Source organism: Lineus longissimus, chromosome 3 (assembly GCF_910592395.1).
Source record: "Lineus longissimus chromosome 3, tnLinLong1.2, whole genome shotgun sequence".
Lineage (NCBI taxonomy): Eukaryota > Metazoa > Nemertea > Pilidiophora > Heteronemertea > Lineidae > Lineus > Lineus longissimus.
Genome location: NC_088310.1, coordinates 22,218,777 through 22,238,540, shown reverse-complemented (window position 1 = coordinate 22,238,540; position 19,764 = coordinate 22,218,777). Strand labels below are relative to the sequence as shown.

The window sequence follows — 19,764 nt, the reverse complement described above, 5'->3', positions numbered from 1 at the left end:
TTATCAGTCTATCAAAAAGATCCACTTCCACACCAAATGCACTAAGGAACGATCGTTATTCAGTCTGTTATTCAGTCAAACTTTATCATATTTGCGGGCGGCTGTGCTATCACACGTGGTTGCTGTCGTCTGCATTGTAGTTCTACCCGTTGCCGCTACAGTGACTTTGGTGGCGCTGCTGGTCGCCTTTTTCGCATACATTATCGGCTCGTTGCCCGCTCGCTTCGTTGCCATGGAGTCTCCGGTCACGGGTTCCTCGAATCGTTCGTGGATTTGCTAGTTTCAGTCCTGGCGGGATTCCATTCTCGTACATGTTGCTGTGGGCTGGGTTGGCCCAAAGATGGACAAACGGTCGGCAATGGCTAGAGCTGACTCAATATGGCTAAAAGTGACAGCCACTTGACTAAAAAGTGGCTAGGAGGAAAAAAATCACAGAGCCAACCCTGTAATATCTCAACCCCATCCCAATATTGGGACAAGATCTCCACCATATGCCCACTGCAGTACAATAATATAAGGACAATATCACAACCTCACTTTAGTGACTGGATGATACTTCACCCCAATCAATAATCCCAACGAAACTACAATCTCCACCCAGTCCCGCCAATGATAGGATAATCCAAACCATACTCTTATTTGAACAATACCTCAACTCTGGTCCAATGACAGGACACTTACTCAACCCTGGTTTGATGAGAGGACAATATCTGCACCAAATTCCAATATAAGAACAACATCCTAACCCTGCTCAGATAAAAGGAAAATATCTCAATCCCCAGTCTGATAGGACATAACTTTAGGAAAATATCTCAACCATGCCTGACAGGACATCTGATCTCAACCCAACTCTGATATCAGGACGATATCTCAACCATAGCCTGACAGTCTGACAGAACATTTCAATCTGACTCTGTTATGAGGACAGTATTTTAACCATATTCCAACCATACATGTACTTAAAAAGCAACTCTAGTCCGACACCAATGGGGAACGCCGGGCCCACGCCGGAACAAGTACATGTACATCATTACCGTAATCACTAGAATGCCTGTAAATCATCACTCAATAGTCGACGACACGATTAGAATTGTGTCACATTTTAATAGGTCTACAATACATTGTCATCTGTCCTGTTTCCATTACTGTGTAAATATTCACCTGAAAATGACCAAATTAGCCCCTCTACTCAGCTACTCCTGCCTATAGACCCCTATAATGCATTGCTTCCATGCCGTTCCATGCATGATGAGGGGAACTCTTGACATTCGGATCAATAACGAGAGCATGAGTACGAAAGCCAACGAACTTCCCATCCAACTGAACCAGTTATTTGCCGCCGCGAGAGCAGTTGAAACAGACAATGCACGCTCGAGCTCCGAGTATATATAGGTGGTGTGCTTCAAAATCTGGTTGATGTGATGCACCCATGTGGTGAACCGTGCTGTGAGATACCAGTAGGATACCTGCTGGCAACAGATCTTTGGAGTTTAGACGGCTATCACTTTCCAGAGTAAAAAGGTTAGTACATGTATATAAACGTCGTTTTCTTTCTTCTTATTCTAATAGACGAAGGGCTCCTTGTTTTCTCATCAAAGCAGAAACTTACCACGTTGTAACGAACGGGTCCATCAACTAGTGGGGACAGCTTCGAATTTTACCCAGACCATGCAGACTATCAGACTATACTACACTATCAAGGGATAGTTCGCATAACTGCTGGTATCATCGACCATAATCACATCTTCCAGTACCAGAGTCAATTGCATTCTCCTCCCCTCGCACACTGCATTCAAGAAGGGAGGTATTACCGAGTGAAAGGCCCTGAAACTGGCCGGACTTGCAGATTGGTAGAATCTTCTGTCTGGGAGGGTAAAATGGTTGAAATCTCTGTCGGGAATGCCGCCTCATGTTCTGTCGGGAAAAGTAGATTGTTCTGCCAGGAGTAGAAAAAATGGTAGACATGCTAATGCAGAATGCCCTGTGTTCTGAATCCCAAAGCTCATTCCGCGGGCTTAATGATTCCCACTGTTTTCTATAAGGCTTTTGTGATGTACAATATAGGCCTATAATTTAAATCGAAAATCAACCTTCATGTGATCAAATAAAGTCAGCGGTCTCCTCATCGTATAGTATTGACCCGGATAATTATCTAGTTTGAGTGGTTATGAATGTGGAAGTTCTTTCAGCCTCCGTGCTACTTCATCAGGCAATCAGCTTTAGGCCTACTGTTTGATAACCTGCAGCTGCAGCTGAGGGGCACGCCGTTCGTTGTTGCTCAGGAAAATAGAAATACACAATGCCATTGTGCACTTGTTATACATGCAAATTCGCTTCAACTTGATAATAATAGTATTTGTATTTGTGTTCACAACGGCATCGTATCGCAGAAATTTCAAATTTTAGTTAATTTTTTTATACTATTTGAACCAACGGAATAGCATATTCAAAATTAGACCAATTGACGATGAAAGTACATGTATATGTACTACTACATGTACTTCAGTGCAGCCAAAACTGGAGAACTACATCACAGGCCTAATCGTAGTATACCTGTGCAACAAAACTCGTCAAGAATGTTAATGACACTTGGGCTGTCTTGACATATATTCTTTCTCTAACATCTCATTATTGGGGAAAATGGTTTAGAACTGAGAGGGGGCTTAATAGATCCCGTCAATTGCGAAAGAGAAATGTCATATATCACATGACCACTTACAGGAATTTGGACGACGACTGGACTGCCCCGGGAGTCTCCCAAAGGCAAGTATATAATTATATACTCTGCAAGATTTTGTAGACAAAACAGACGCGGAAAAGAATCCATTTACGCTCAGCCTGGTGCAGAAATTTGTAAGGTCTAAGGATGTAATATCCCGGTATTAACGCTTTGATGGCCTCTACAAAACCATGGAACCATAATCCGTCAAAGGAATACAATAGGGCCGGACACTTTTTCCAGTATGACATTTTCTACTCTCTTCATCGGGTGCATGCTGTCCAAAGTGTCGCCCTGGAAAAAACCGTTCATGATCAAAATATATGGTGATGACCACTACCTCATAGAATAACAGGGATCCTTCTTTTCCTCCGACATTTCAAACATTTACACCGACGTGCACGCGTCGTCTGTGAAAGTCCGACGTTCCCTTGGTATTGGCCTTTACAGAATGAATGAATTTCGGCTATCGTTCCAATCAATATATGTTATGATCAAACCCTTCAAATATTAATCGGCTGGATGACAGTCTTCTATTACCATTATCATGTAGTCCGCGAACTTTCGCGGAAGCCGACTTAGATGCTGTCTGATCTTTCGCAGTAGATTTCGATATGGCATTATGGAAGGACGAGGCCGATACCACTATATCTAGAGTTTATAATTCATTGCTGAAATGAGTCTATGGAGTTGTGTTGATGTATCATTATCATCTTCAGTGCATAAGTTTCGATCTCTATTCAGGGGATGGTCGTGTTCCCTTATAGGCCTACGGCCATCCATCCATTTTGACGAAGATTTGTTCAGGTTTGCTTCCACATGTCACATCCTGAAATTCAGGTTTTTCTTCACTTCCTCCTCGTATTCCAAGATACTCATGTCCTAATAATTAACAGACAGTTATTAACAGTTATTAACAGTAATTAACAGACAGGGTGCCATTCTCCAAAGCAGCGTACGGAACGACGTCGATAAATAGTTCCGGTCATGCGCAAGGAGTTTGGATGGGTGCATAAAGAAAAGGCCGAAGGCCATTACCATGACAAAGAAATGAAACCTGTGTAATTTTGTCTTCTTAATCCGACGTGTTCCCCTAACGTCGCCATCGATTTATCAAACTACAGTCAGTCATCCCATTCAAATCTGTAGTCGGCTCGTGCCGGTCGCCATGGATACTAGCGTATCCGATGGTGGTTGCATCGAGGCGCACCGAGTTCCAGCTTCAATCTACACGCTTCTACTTGTCTTATATTACCATTCCAATGTCCCTTAATGCTGCGTGTGTGTCGCCAAACTGGAGGAGCGGGACCCTGGGCAGATGGCATTTGATTGCAATTGATTGCGTGGCTTTCACTGAATGAACATTGGATATTTTGAACGTGGGCTGGCGAAGTGCAAGCGTTAATGTCGAAGGTCATGACCATTACCATGTAACATTCGTGACTTTGGCTCAGTAGCTGAGAAGACGAGTAAGTGAAAATATTTACGTCTTTTTAAGTATTAATATTTTATTCGAGAGACAAACAGCAGAATGGTTATGGACGGTAATCTGAAAGAGTACACTGAAATATCGCAAGATAATCCCGACGGGCCCCGAGCAAGATCCGTGGAAAGGTGGTAGTTTATTTTCGACATCAATTAATCATCTTTGGCATGCCTGTAACTAATAAACCTTGTGTAGCTATGTTATGTCCCTTCCAGTTATCAATACATTCTTCCCCTCTTTACTCATGCGATAAAAGAAGCCATCAATGTCGATACAATTGTCAATATTGACGATGGTTGCCAAGAAACTGTACGTAAATCAGTAGCAGGGCAGTGGTATAACAGTCACTCTCATGTCAAAAAAATATTCTTTCATGTGCCGTAAACACTAATCAACTGTTGTTTCATGGTTACATGGAAAAAATAACGATGAGTGTGTCAATGATATAGGCCAGGCTGTTCAGGATAAACAAGGCTGGCTATTAAAGACTATTTAGGTTAGCATATAAATACTTGACTCCTGGTGCAGGCATGCAATAGAATCTTTTCTTTCTTATATATGCCTTATATCTTTAACCCTGCTCCTACAAACATTAAAAAACTGATTAAACGCAACTATCTTCTTTTGACCACCCTTCTTATTCTTCTACCCTCCCTGCTTGTTCCTATGTACCATCTTCTAACTTTCACCACCATCCTCTTCTTATCTATTTTTACCATCTTTTTCAACTCACTACGTATCTTCTTATCACCATCATCTGCTTCATCACCATCCTCTTCTAATTACCATCATCTTATTTTCACTATGTATCTTCCACAATAACCACCCTGTTCTTTTCATCACCATCACCTCTTCTTACCATCATCCTCTACTTACCACCATCACCATCTTCTTACCACCATCATCCTCTTCTTACCACCATCATTCTTCTTACCATCATCTTAATACCACCGTAATTCTTCCTCTTATCGCCGTCTTTTTCTTTATACTATCATCCTCTCCTCCAATTACCATCATCTTCTTTTACCATCATCTTCTTCGAACGTAGTGTACTGTTAACATGGTTGATGGTTAAGTGTGTTTTTCATTGCCTCTGGTCTTTATCGGGTTAAAAAGAAACATTTCTCTCAGTATATGTCTAGGACATTCGCCATAGAAGGTTGGATATGATATTATTAAGCACGAGGCTGTTGTTACAGTAATAATACCCGAGGCTGTTTGCTAATCTAATGGAGTTTTGATATATAGATTCTCAATAAAATGAAAATTGCAGTGGTACCCCACATATTATCAGAGATGGCACTCATTAGTAGTGTGAGCCGTTTTTAGCAGACGTGAAAGCTTCGCATCAACATGGGTAAGATAATTACTGTTCTTAGATGGCATGGTGGGGTTATAAAGCTGCTTATCGAACTCTTACTGCGTCTTATTGTTTAAAGTGGTACTGTTCTGACGAAAGCCATTAAAATTGAATTTGATATCTGTATGTAACCCTTCTCGGCCCGAAAACGCCTAGTATGTGAAGCATGTATCATGTGTCATTCTCACGAAAAACAACTTCATGTACTTCATGTACTTACAATATGTTTATATATATGTACATGATACTTGTATAGATTATTTAAATGAGAACTATGATACCTGTATAGATTATTTAAATGAGAACTTTCTCTATGGGAGCCCACAGAATAGGTAATGTCTGCGTGATATGTTCTCTCAGAATCTAATCAAACAGAAAAATGAACGTGTTTTGTCGTTCAATAGCAATAGCTGCATTACATGTATATAATATGTCGTCTGAGGTCTAAGAAAAATATACTACAGTATTTGCACATGTACATGTACAGAGGTGACATGGCATTGTGCTTCATGTTGGTTCTTGGCGTCAACCTGACAGCTGATTCATCAAGGGGAGTCGCATCATGGATTTAGATGTTCTCGATTGTGATCGTCGTCTTCTTCCTCCCTGCACGTAAAAACAGATAGGTCTTCAATATGGGTGTGTAGAACAGGACAAACTTGTTTTATGACACATACAGCGTAGAAATAGATGTATAGAGTACGTCGTATAGTTTATATTCATGTGCAGGATATGACCTTAGCCAGGCCTTTGGATTGTTTTCTAAAGAACACTCAAACGGAGTTTGATTGTATTTTTCGAAACAATGCAAAGACCCGCTCTGGGAGCATGCCTTTAATATTCATGTTGTTCATTGATGGACCAATGCCATTCTGGACTTGATCCGTGTCATCAGTGTCGCCCCTGGAAACTGGGCTGAGGAAGTGCTTTGAGAAAGGACCAATCTTGTTTACCGCAGCAGAAGACGTCTTTATCTGTCCTCATACTGACCTCCAAACATTTCTGTTGCGGCCTTTCCACATTGAATTTACCACCAACATCCCAACATATTTCTTCTCTTTTCAAGGCTTTTACAAAGTACGAAGAATGCTATGGGGGTACTATCCACCAGGATAATAATAATGATAAAATAATTCATATAGCGCCGCTTTAAATCAAATTGTCAGCGGCGCTTTACAATAGATACATAGACATAAAACAATTTAGCCATAAAACACATTGAATAAAACACTATCTAGTGGAAATATAGGTTAAAAATGTTATAATAAATGTTTTTTTAAAGTTGCCATTGTTTTGGACAATCTAATTTTTTCTGGCAATTTGTTCCAGAGCTGTGGGGCGCTGACACTGTACGCCCTATCTCCGGCTGTCTTCTTCTTGGACTTGCATTGAGTATAAAGTCTCGGTGCCGCTTCTGCCCTGGTTGTTCTCTGGGTCGAAAGAAGCGGCAGCCGAAGATAGGCAGGGCCACCGCCGTACACAGCTCTGTAAGCAAAGGTTAAACGTTTAAATTGAGTTCTAGCAGAATTTCAGCATTGCCCATGTGCAGTACAATATCACTTGGTCGCATTTGATCCTGAGAAGGGGACATGAGTAGAAGAAACTCAGTCTTCAGGTCGTTTAATTTAAGTTTGTTTTCACTCATCCACTTGCGGACCTCGCCAAGACATGCCTCCACCCTGATCATGACACTTGGTAATGATGACGTAGGAGTGAGCTGGAACGCACGCCAGTTTTGAGTGTCATCTGCGAACAAGTGGGAGGTAAGGTCATGGGCGTTTAGGATCGCTACTAGTGGCTGAGTGTAACAAGAGAAAAGAAGCGGCCCAAGCACACTGCCCTGCGGAACCCCATAAAGCAAATTGTGCGATTCAGACAAATCGTCCCCGACCTTGACCCGGAAACTCCGGCCCGTGAGGTAAGAGTCAAACCAGGCCAGGGCCATGCCACCAATGCCAAAGACTTCTCGCAATCTACTCAGAAGGATGGTATGGTCAATGGTGTCGAACGCGGCCGACAAATCTAACAGAACCATGGCCACACCCTTCCTCCCATCCAGACTACGAAGTACACTGTCGGCAATTGAAGTCAAATCTGTTTCGACGCTATGACCTGGACGGTACGCTGACTGGTTTGTAGTGTAAAGGTTATGCTCAGCATGATGTTTATGGAGACGAGCAGCGACGACACGCTCTGGAAGCTTGGAAAAGTACATTAGGTTGGACACAGGCCGATAGTTCTTGAGATCAGAAATGTCCGCACCCTGTTTCTTTAAAATTGGAGTAACGATGGCCAGTTTCATCTCATCAGGAAATACACCAGTTCTCATGGATTCATTGATCAATTCTACCAATTGATTATCCTTGAGTAACGATGCTGGGATCGGATCAAGGGATGAAGTCTTGACAGGGGTGTTCCTGATTATGGTGTTAAGTTCACTAACTGTAGTTGGTTCGAACTAGGAGGCAAGTGGGTTGACGGGGGTTTTACAACGTTTCTGACCCGTGGTTGGCACGTCAGCGTCCAAATCATTTCGAATTTTCACAATCTTTTGATCGAAGTAATCAGTGAATCTATTAGCTGGTTCAGTGTCAGACACGCCATCAAAGTGCAAGGTAGCAGCCGATTGATCAGCAGTCAGTTTTCAAAACTTTGTAAAAAGTTCGCGCTGAGAGTTATTAGCACTCGACAAGTGTGAAGTATAGTATGTCCGTTTCGCTTCTTTGATAATTGCAGAGGAGCCTTTGACCTGTTGAGTATAGATCTGCTTGTGCACCTCAAGGCCAGATGACCGCCAACGTGCCTCACAAGGATCAGACCATGGCTGTTCCATTGTCCTGGAGTCACATGTTATGTTTATTTCGTTATTCTCCTCATTTCAGGTTGGTTCTCACGAAAGATGCGCTTGCTAATGAGATACGCCCCTGGCTACACTAGGTTGCTCCTCGCCACTGTCCTCATCTGCGCGCTCGGTTGCGCCCTTGGCCTCTTCGCCATCATTTCCTTCAGTAAGACACGACCGTGGCTCTCCTCAGATGACAGAAAACGGACGTTGCATTCGATGAAACAGTCAGAATCAATAGCGGACCTAAAAAGATTCGGTATGACCAAGAAAGAGAAGGCAATAGTTATGGATCTATTGAAAAAGTTTCATATCGTTACAAGGCGATTAGGAATGGAATATTTCATCTATAGTGGGACGCTGTTAGGTTCATGGCGTCATCATTCTATGATTCCATGGGATGATGACGTAGACGTCATCATGAATATATCTTGTCAAGCACGTCTTCTAGATGTGTTATCAAGACTCAAACCAAGATACCATGTTTTCGATTCATACCAAATAAGATTTAAATTCTGGTCAGACCAGTCGAAAAGTTTAAGTCAATATCCCTGGAAATGGCCATATTTAGATATACAGTTTTATACGGGGAACGAGACTCATATATGGGATGTTGCGTCGGAGTTTGAAGACGTAAAATACCCACGGAGTTCTGTCTTTCCACTTCATAAACGGCCCTATGAGAGCTGGTTCCTGCCCGCACCTCGTGATACCTTATCGGTGCTTCAACTGAATTATGCGGACACGCCCACAATATGCACGACGTGGTTCTATAGTCACAAAATCGAGGAATCTTTAGAGGACGTAGTTGAAATCCCATGTGCTTCACTGAAAACCACCTACCCGTTCGTTCACAGACAGGTTGTAAAAGGCAAGATGCAAGAAACACTGAAACTGGGAGATAAGATAATTCACGTGAAAAATGTGGATGAACCTTTAAACAGTGTGTCTGAGCCCTATGCTCTGAGAAGGATAAGTCGGAGAGGTGATGTGGGGTAGCATATCGTCCACAGGACATCTTTACCAAAGATGAAAGACAACGCATAACGCTGTGGGCCTTTCTGTAAATTCGGTCAAGAGCTGCAACCACAGTACACGTTGGTATTGGTCGGACTGTTATGCTTCCTTTAACTAACTCATAACATAATAGAAATACATTGTACATTTGTATTTGAATGAAATTGTCATTGCATTTTCCTCAAATCTTTCAGTTCATTTTGCATCTTGTCCTGTAAAATAAAGCTTGGCATCCCTCCCAAATGAACGGGCAAGAGACTCGTCTGATTAATACAATTGGGGTTTCCCAAAAATATAGTATAGTCTCCTGACTTTCACAACCGGTGGCTGGTGTAGCAGGAGGAATAGTACGAATAGTCCCCTGTCTGTCACAATCTATTTCTTGTGCCTCATTAGGAATAACCTGCTACTGGTTTAGCAGGAGGAGTAGTCACCTGGCTTTCACAGCTTTTGGTTCATGCTGCAGGAGGATAGTCCCTTGCGTAACATGTGGCTTGTCTAGAAAGAGGAACAACACCTTGTCTTTCACAATCTGTCGAAGGCGTAGCTGGAAGTATATGTCCCCGGTCGTTCACAACTTGTAGCTGGCGATGCCGGAGGTATAGACCATTGTCTTTCAAAAATCGGACTCCTGCCTTTCACAACTTGCGACCGACCGGGTGTAGCGGCAGAAACAATTCCTTGTCTTTCGCAATCGGTGACTGGTGTAGCAGGCGGAGTAGTCCCGTGTCTTTCACAACCTTCAGCTTGGTGTAGCAGGAGGAATAATCCACGCAGGAGTATTAATAGTCCCTGGTTTTAGAGCTTGTGGCTCATGAAGTAGGAAGAATAGTCCCCTGCCTTTCACAGTCTGTGGCATGTGTTGCAGGAGGAATAACTCTTGTCTTTCCAAAACCTGCGGTTGGTGTAGTGGAAAGAACAGCCTATTGTCTTTCACAACATTCTGCGGGTGTAGCAGGCGGCAAAGTCCCTTGTCGTTCACAACATGTACGCGCTGCTGGTGTAGCAGGAGGAGTAGTCCTCTGACTTCCACAATCGGTCTCCAGTCCCTTGATTCCACAACATATGCTGCGGCACAGGCGGCATAGTCCCTTGTCGTTCACAACATGTACACGCTGCTGGTGAAGCAGGAACGGCCCTCCGTCTTTCACAACTTGGTACCCTGTCTCTCACAACCTATAGCTGGTGAAGGGGGAATAGTCTTTCAAACCCTGCAGCTAGCCGGTTATAGCGGTAGAAACAACTCGCAGGTGCTGCATCGGACTATTCCTTTTGCTGTACCAGCAACAAGTTGTGAAAGGCATAGGACGCTTTCTCCTGAAACACCGATTGCCTCAGCAAACCGGCGCTCAAAGCTGGACTAACTGACAGTAAATCTCGTCCACAGACTGCGATATTGCAATGCAACACCAATCTGCAAATTCCTTGTCTTTCACAACCGGTGGCTGGTGTAGCAGGAGGAATAGTCCCTGGAATTTGTACATAAATAGTACGAATAGTCCCCTGTCTGTCTCAATCTATGACACGTGCATCAGGAGGAATAACCTGCTACTGGTTAAGCAGGAGGAGAAGTCACCTGGCTTTCACAGCTTTTGGTTCATGCTGCAGGAAGATAGTCCCCTGCGTAACAAGTGGCTAGTCCAGAAAGAGGAACAACTCCTTGTCTTTCACAATCTGTCGATGGCGTAGCTGGAAGTATATGTCCCCGGTCGTTCACAACTTGTAGCTGGCAATGCCGGAGGAATAGACCTTTGTCTTTCAAAAATCGGACTCCTGCCGTTCACAACTTGCGACCGACCGGGTGTAGCGGCAGAAACAATTCCTTGTCTTTCGCAATCGGTGACTGGTGTAGCAGGCGGAGTAGTCCCGTGTCTTTCACAACCTTCAGCTTGGTGTAGCAGGAGGAATAATCCACGCAGGAGTATTACTGGTCCCTGGTTTTAGAGCTTGTGGCTCATGAAGTAGGAAGAATAGTCCCCTGCCTTTCACAGTCTGTGGCATGTGTTGCAGGAGGAATAACTCCTGTCTTTCCAAAACCTGCGGTTGGTGTAGTGGAAAGAACAGCCCATTGTCTTTCACAACAATCTGCTGGTGCAGCAGGCGGCAAAGTCCCTTGTCGTTCACAACATGTACACGCTGCTGGTGTAGCAGGAGGAGTAGTCCTCTGACTTCCACAATCGGTCTTCAGTCTTTCACCACTTGTAGCTGGTGAAGCTGGAGGTGCCTGCCTTTCACAGTCTGTGGCATGTGTTGCAGGAGGAATAGCTCCTGTCTTTCCAAAATTTGCGGTTGGTGTAGTGGAAAGAACAGCCCATTGTCTTTCACAACAATCTGCGGGTGTAGCAGGCGGCAAAGTCCCTTGTCGTTCACAACATGTACACGCTGCTGGTGTAGCAGGAGGAGCAGTCCTCTGTCTTCCACAATCGGTCTTCAGTCTTTCACCACTTGTAGCTGGTGAAGCTGGAGGTGCCTGCCTTTCACAGTCTGTGGCATGTGTTGCAGGAGGAATAGCTCCTGTCTTTCCAAAACCTGCGATTGGTGCAGTGGAAAGAACAGTCCATTGTCTTTCACAACATTCTGCGGGTGTAACATGTGGCAAAGTCCCTTGTCGTCCACAACTTTACATACTGCTGGTGTAGCAGGAGGAGTAATCCTCTGTCTTTCACAATTCGTCTCCAGTCTTTCACCACTACAAAAGCCTGATGCAGAAGGAGGCATAGTCCCTTGATTCCACAACATAATGCTGCTGGTGTAATAGCAAGCGGCATAGTCTCTTGTCGTGCGGAATGGCCCCCGTCTTTCACAACTTGGTACCCTGTCTCTCACAACCTATAGCTGGTGAAGGGGGAATAGTCTTTCAAACCCTGCGGCTAGCCGGTTTAGCGGTAGAAACAACTCGCAGGTGCTGCATCGGACTATTCCTTTTGCTAAACCAGCAACAAGTTGTGAAAGGCATAGGACGCTTTCTCCTGAAACACCGATTGCCTCAGCAAACCGGCGCTCAAAGCTGGACCAACTGACAGTAAATCTCTTCCACAGACTGCTACATTTCAATGCAACACCAATCTGCAAATTCCTTGTCTTTCACAACCGGTGGCTGGTGTAGCAGGAGGAATGGTCCCTGGAATTTGTACATAATATAGTAGTACGAATAGTCCCCTGTCTGTCACAATCTGTTGCTTGTGCATCATCAGGAATAACCTGCTACTGGTTTAGCAGGAGGAGTAGTCACCTGGCTTTCACAGCTTTTGGTTCATGCTGCAGGAGGATAGTCCCTTGCCTAACCTGTGGCTTGTCTAGAAAGATGAACAACTCCTTGTCTTTCACAATCTGTCGATGGCGTAGCTGGAAGTATAAGTCCCCGGTCTTTCACAACTTTTGGCTGGCGAAGCCGGAGGAATAGCTCCTGTCTTTCCAAAACTTGCGGTTGGTGTAGTGGGAAGAACAGCCCATTTTCTTTCACAACTTTCTGTGGGTAAAGAAGGCGGCAAAGTCCCTTGTCGTCCACAACATGTACATACTGATGGTGTAGCAGGAGGAGAAGCCGGCTGGGCGTAGCGGCAGAAACAGCAACGGGTGGGTTATGTAAACTGGAGGAATGATCGCTAGTACCTGTGGCTCATATAGCAGTATAAAGAATAGTCCCCTGTCTTTCACAACCAGTGATACATGTAGCATAAGGAATGGACCCTTCTTTCCAAACCTGCTGCTGGTGTAACAGGAGGAATAGTCTCCTGGCTTTCACAACTTGTGGTTCATGCAGCAGGAGAATAGTGCCTTGTATGACCTTTGGCTTATGTAGAAGGAGGAACAACTCCTCGTCTCTCACAACCGGTGGCTGGTTAGGAAGGGAGTATTAATCCTCTGTCTTTCACGACCTGCGTCATGTGTAGCAGAAGAATAACTTGCTGCGTGTGTAGCTGGAGGAATAGTCTCGTGGCTTTCAAAAATTGTGGTTCATGCAGCAGCAGGAAAAATAGTCCCTTGTCTAACCTTTGGCTGATTTGGGAACAACTCCTTGTCTTTCACAGCCTGTGGCCTATATAATGTGGTAGAAAGTGTAAGTCCCCGGTCTTCCTCAACTTGCGGCTGGTGTAGCAGGAGGAGTAGTCTAGTGTCTTTCAGAAATAGGCCACCTGTCTTTCGCTACCCGTGGGGGCGTAGCAGGAGGGAAAGTCTGTCTTTCAAACCCTGCGGAAGGCAGGGTGCAGCGGGAGAAACAATTCGTTGTCTTTCACAACCAGTGGCTGAGTGTAGTATGTGGAATTAGTTTCTGGAACTTGTGGATGATGTAGCACAACATGTTACATGACTCTGTAGCAGGAGGGATAATGCTTTCACATATTGTGGTTCATGTAGCTGGAGGATGGTCCCCCGTCTTTCACAATCTACGCCATGTATAACAGGAGGAAGGTGTAGCAGGAGGAATTGACCATTGTCTTTAACAAGTCGGTCCCTCGTGGCAGGTGTAGCAGGAGAAATGCTTCATCCCTGTCTTCACGACTTGCAGCTTGATATTGCAGAAAGGAGAAATGCTTCATCCCTGTCTTCACGACTTGCAGCTTGATATTGCAGAAAGAACAGTCCCCTGTCTTTTACAATTTGCAGCTGGGTGTTGCAGCATTGCAATATTGCAGTCTACGGACAAGGTTTACTGCCCAGGTTGGTTGGTCCCACTCCGAGTGCTGCCTCCTGAGGCAAGGGGCCTTTCAGGAGGAATCGCCCCATTTCTTTCATGACTTGTGGCTGGTGTAGAAGAATAAATAGTCCCATGCAGCACCTGCGAGACCACTGCATTGCAAATCATGTAGAGTGCGTTCTTGGGTATATCGGACCAGCGTGGCTGTGCCGTGTTAGTTTGATGGAGATTGTCCTTCATGATCTATCTGTTCATCAGGAACAAGTAGTTCTGATGAAGATTGGTGTACAACCAGTTTGTACTGAACTGCAGTCAGTAGGACTGGTTGATCACCGTCTTTAACTGGTTGTGACTATCCTTAAGTATATGACCAGTTGATCAAAGTCTTGAACTGGCATACCATGATGTGGTGAAGACAATCATCACAGGTCAGGCCCAATTCTGACATTGATGCTGGCATAAGTGAAAACTCTAAGACCAAAATATAAAACAATTCTGGCAGTTTTATTCTAGAAGTTTCATTCCATTTTGTGTACTAATAACTCATCCAGTAATACATACAATGACATTTTGACTTTAGGATTAATTCGATTATGTATAGTGTAAAATAGATGCAGCTATACCACGACAGCCTCACATTATAAACCTACATTGTACAGTTTAAATGCTAACAGGATTACATCATTATATTACTACAAGCTTCCGAATGTGGAAAAAGTCTATACCTTTGATTAGGATAGATTTGTAATAGAATTGGAAAAAGTTTAAATTTTGAAGAAAGCTCAATGCACCATTGCCTCCTACTTTTCTTAAAATATCTAAGTTGCCGAAAGATCGATTGAAACTTCTCATCTTCGCAAATACCAGCAAATAGATAGCATTTCTCTCTACAAGTACCAATTAAGAATACTGAACAGGTGTTTTTAGCATACTATTCGAAGGAACTGAATCAATATTGCACTATCGTGAGGTAAATTTACTGCATTTGCACTTTTGGGTGCAACAAAGTACTGATCAATGTATCATAGTTTGGAATCAAAAATGTCCTTATTTCTCGAGGCTCCACACCGAATTATTGAAAACATTTCAGTTCGGACAGCTACATCGTCCACCAATAGTTTATTCAAAGCAGAACTGGGGATCCTAATCTGCAAGAACAGATGTTGTATTGGTATTTGTAGTTGCGTGCATTGTTAATCCTCACATCTTTTTCAAACATATATAGAAATAAAGACCTTCTAAAATTATAATACTGAAACAAATGACTAATTTGTGACAAAACTAGTATTACATGTCATTTAACGATTTTCTTTTCTCAGTTATTTATTTGACCACTGCAATGATGCACAGAGCAAGAGTCATTAAACGATATAATAAAGACGGAATCAATGCTTGAATTAGAATCAAAACAAGCTGACCAATGTTTTGGCTAAGGAAACCTGCATTTGAGCCTCCTTGTAACTGTCTTCTGGATACACATCCATTACACTTCTGGTTGGTTTCTAGAGACTAAGGTTTTTTCAAGTTTATCTTAGCTTAGGTAAATACTACTAATAAAACTGCACAGTATAACTTATTCACTAACAGCATATCTAACGTTACAACACGACAGGATATCTTATGTTTGATATCATGCAGAACATGTCACACCTTACAACGGGAATATCAGACCTAGGTACTCAGCAAAATATCATAATATGTAAAAAATATACAAAATATTTGTTCAAAATTATGGAAACAGGATAGATGTTCTAACAGTAATTTCCTAATGGGCAGGAGAATCTAGGGTTTGTACCTATCAGATATTGGTATTCTAGTGATGAGTAGGCTGTATCATGGTGGATAGGAATACTCTAAATACTTCATGGCCCTTATATGACAAGCATATTGGCAGAAAATAGGATCTTGCCATCAGTTATATCCAGGCAGAAGAGTGTGGTCAGAAAGTTTACCTTTTAGAGCATAAACTGAAAATGCCCTTCATTGAATTGTTTACTTGCATTGTCAGCACCTCAGTTTATAGCAATTCCGTGGCACCCTGAAAGAACCAGATAACCCATTGTAGACCTTAGGGATCATAGTACAATTTTTCTTTCCACAGGCTTTGTACTGCTCGAGACACCTATCATTAATGATGCCTATTGATCTACAATCATGAAAATGGTGCATTTGACTCAAGTGGGTTATCTGGTTCTTACATGGTGCCACAGAATTGACAAAATATACAACAGAAGAAATAGCAAAAAAATCTTAGAACACAATTTTTGATGCACCATAACTAGCTTTTTTTACTGACACTGACTTTGAGAAGCAAATTGTCAAACAAAACAAACTGAATTAAAAAGAGAAGTTATTTTGCTGAGCTTTTCACTGAAAAACTCAAAAAAGTTGTACAAAAAAATATCAAATATTAGCACCGTTAACACTGAAACTTTTGGCCTGAATCAACAAACTATTGGTGCGGGGTGATAAACGATAAGAGTAGAGGGAGTGAGTCTATTGAAAATTCATCTAGTTTATGAATATAGGTATGACAAAAAGCACAAATTCTGAATCTGCTCTGTCAATAGTGGAACCAATATATCTTTTTAGCAAATGAAAATGTTTTGCCATTCTCACCAGTGGGCATTTGCTCAGGGTTCAAACCAAATTTTTGAATTAACAATCAGAATTTGGAATTTGTTTTTATTGAGCCTTGTCAGTTAATAAGTATTTTTGCATCCAATTGATTCTAGGATCTGGACTCTACCCAATTTATAAACAAAAACTTTTATGATTTTAAGATTTTAAGAACTACAGCAAATGATGGATAACATGTAAATACATCACTAAACGTAAAATTAACATGCAATCAACTGAATCAACGCAAGAATTTCATACGGTACATGGTATAGTCCACAAGAAACATCTCGATTACACAACTCGGTTGTACATTAACAGCTCAGTAACTAGCAAATTCCATTTCCCTAGGCCAGGACTGTTCATAACAGATTTAACTACATACTAATAGTATACCCTTGGGTTAATAAAAACATAACAAACACGTGTTGATGAAACAGCAACACAACTATTGGATAAATCGAGAAAAAATGTGCAATCCTGAGATACCAAATTTGCAACGCATACACGGTGTTCCACCAATGTAGAAGACAAAAATACAGAGGTCTTAATAGTTCAGTTCAGAGCAGTAAAAACAGCTCAATGTGGGTTCACAAATCTACTTAAAACAGCAATTTGGCAATCAGCCACTTTCATTCAGATTGTAATCGTATTCGATACTGATGCATTGGTAAACTGAAGAATGATGTGTAGATAAATACCCTCAACAATTATTATTCCCCTCGACAATAAAAAATATGCAACTCATTTCTCATAATATCAAGACCGTGTCATCAGAAAATCAAGTATCTCAGGATTTAACTGATTTATCCATAAATTAATTGACATAAGCCTACTTGCAAATATACAAATTCAACTATAAATTATACAATCACAAGAAAGCACTAATGTGACCAGCACACGTCACTTCACCAACCCTATCAGTTGGTCCACTTGAAATTCCTAGCGCGCACAAAATATTGCACAATTTACTTTCTTCAGAACCATCTTACTTTTACTAAGAACATAAAGAATGTGTCAAAATCTTGATCAGGTGGCAGAGGCGGCAGTCTTTAAAGCAACTTGGTATCTCGCTACCAATTGGATCAACTGGTCTGATAACTTTGGAACAAGATGACATCTGAAAACTGTTATCCTTTGTAGTGGGTTTCTCCTGGTAGAAATCGTCAGTTTGCTTTGAACCAGTTTACATGTCAAGATGTTGTCCATAGATTAACCATGCACAGCATACTTCTAAACTTTTCACTTTGTGGTTCTTTGGCAGTTTTATTTCAAGTTAAACTGTCGTATGCTGTGGCCTTTCAAAAAGCACCATTTGGTTGATGAACAAGGTAATGAGAATGCAAAGAGAGGAAAAGCGGTCTTGGCAATGTTAAGGCACAAACCTTGCCACATGGCTACAAAAGTATACAAATTATAAATATAACAATAAATGGTATCTCTTCACATTTTCTTTCATCAGCCCATGCCCCAAAAATAAGTGATGAAAATCGTCTTGATAAAAACACATGAATTCAACGAACTAATGACCACATTACCTCGACTTCAAAACTAATGACATGAAACTAGGTTAGAGTCCACAGCACACGATAGCCGATGAATGTTACCCCCCCCTCCCAATTTGCTGCAAAAATATCAATGTATCTGAACTTAACCCATCTGCTGCACAACCTCAAATTGATCTTCGGTGTGCCTTTAGCTGCACAACCCCAAATCTTCAGTGTGCTAACGTCAAAAGCAGCATTTAGCAATTTATGCCTGTTAGTTGCTAATCAATGTGCAGCTGAATGATGCACATTTTTTTATCTAGATCTCTGATGAATGAAGTGAGGCCAAGTTGCAAATAAGTGTACAGTGGCCCTTTTGATTGAAGTTGTGAAATGGATAAGATGCATTTTAACGAATCCGCAAATTGTCACTTTTCAGTCATGTTCAATGTATGATGAAAATGTACCCAGCAGTGTGAATCTTCTTCATATGAACCTGATATTGTTCCTGGATTCTCACACACAGATCAATGCATTGATATTGTAGCAGCTGGCAACATAGATAATAACAATTACATTACAGCATCAGAGTGACTCCCAGAAGCAGGGGCGCGACTTTACAAGTGCGATTCCCCACAATAAATAAAGAGCTGAAGACCTTGGTAGAATTACTCTGTACTGATTGAAACAGCACTCCCCGACTCATGAAACGTACGTAGACATTGCACTAAACTAAGCTTCAGCATATGTGAAGAGAGCACGCCATTAAGGTTAAGCATTTACAGACACTTTACTCCATGCTGATCGGCACACTTGAGGGCACATGACTGTTGAGCATGCAAGAAATCTGCAGGTAATCATGGCTCACAGTAGTATTAACTTTCTGCTCTTTATTATTAGTCAGAATTTGTGAACACAGAAAACCAGTATGGCACAGCAAATGCAAACATTGCAAGCCGCACAACTCTAGTTTTCGTGAATACTGCACTCCATTTATACCAGGGTTCAGAATACACACTTGAAAGCTGCTTACTGTAATCCTTAACACTGCAACTGTGCTCCATTTCTGTCTGTAGGGCTTAGCATAAAAGAACCCTGTAACTGTCAACCAATAAAGCTCAGAATGATCACTCCACTGCTGTACTACAGTTCAGTACACACGAACAACTGTCATTTCGGCTCAGCATACATGAACAGTATTCCACTGCCGTACTATAGCACAGTTCATGCACACTTCAATGCGTTACGGCTCAGTATACGTGAACACCGCAACAGGGAAGTGTTTAATGTGAGTTTGCCACGTTGACGACAGCTGAAAGAATTTCACTCCAGCCCAGTCAATTCCATCGATGGTCACTGGAAAGCAATGAATGGAAAGTTAATCATAAAATGTTGTACATGAGCTGACATCTGTAAAGCTCACTGGGCCAAAGGGCATGTGACAATTTCGTCCATGCACTTAAACCATTTGAAGTGGCTTATGGTAACATAAGCATTCCCTCTTGTCAGCACTGCATGCCACTTATAAAGTAGGGCACCACTTTGGGAAGAGTCCATAACAAATAACTCATGCTTTTCATTTTGATAACTCATTT

General features: G+C 42.2%; 2 protein-coding genes across 9 annotated transcripts in view; one reads left to right on the top strand and one right to left on the bottom strand.

Moving 5' to 3' along the window:
• Nucleotides 1–1,186: 1,186 nt before the first annotated feature.
• Nucleotides 1,187–9,599, top strand: LOC135485097 (uncharacterized). 3 transcript variants are annotated; one of them, XM_064766835.1, is made up of 2 exons: nt 1,187–1,521; nt 8,448–9,599. In XM_064766835.1, the coding sequence occupies exon 2, from the start codon at nt 8,465–8,467 to the stop codon at nt 9,404–9,406; it is 942 nt and encodes a 313-aa protein (XP_064622905.1). In that variant the 5' UTR covers nt 1,187–1,521; nt 8,448–8,464; the 3' UTR covers nt 9,407–9,599. The 3 variants fall into 3 exon arrangements, with proteins under 3 accessions (XP_064622905.1, XP_064622906.1, XP_064622904.1); XM_064766836.1 differs by lacking the exon at nt 1,187–1,521 and adding an exon at nt 3,987–4,188; XM_064766834.1 differs by lacking the exon at nt 1,187–1,521 and adding an exon at nt 5,434–5,562.
• Nucleotides 9,600–14,548: 4,949 nt separating this feature from the next.
• Nucleotides 14,549–19,764, bottom strand: part of LOC135484234 (phosphofurin acidic cluster sorting protein 2-like) — a 33,897-nt gene continuing 28,681 nt past the window's right edge. For all 6 annotated transcript variants that reach the window (XM_064765517.1, XM_064765520.1, XM_064765518.1 and 3 more), the window contains one exon: nt 14,549–19,525. In XM_064765517.1, the coding sequence (XP_064621587.1) occupies nt 19,413–19,525 (113 nt within the window). In that variant the 3' untranslated portion in view covers nt 14,549–19,412. The remainder of the gene's footprint in view (nt 19,526–19,764) is intronic.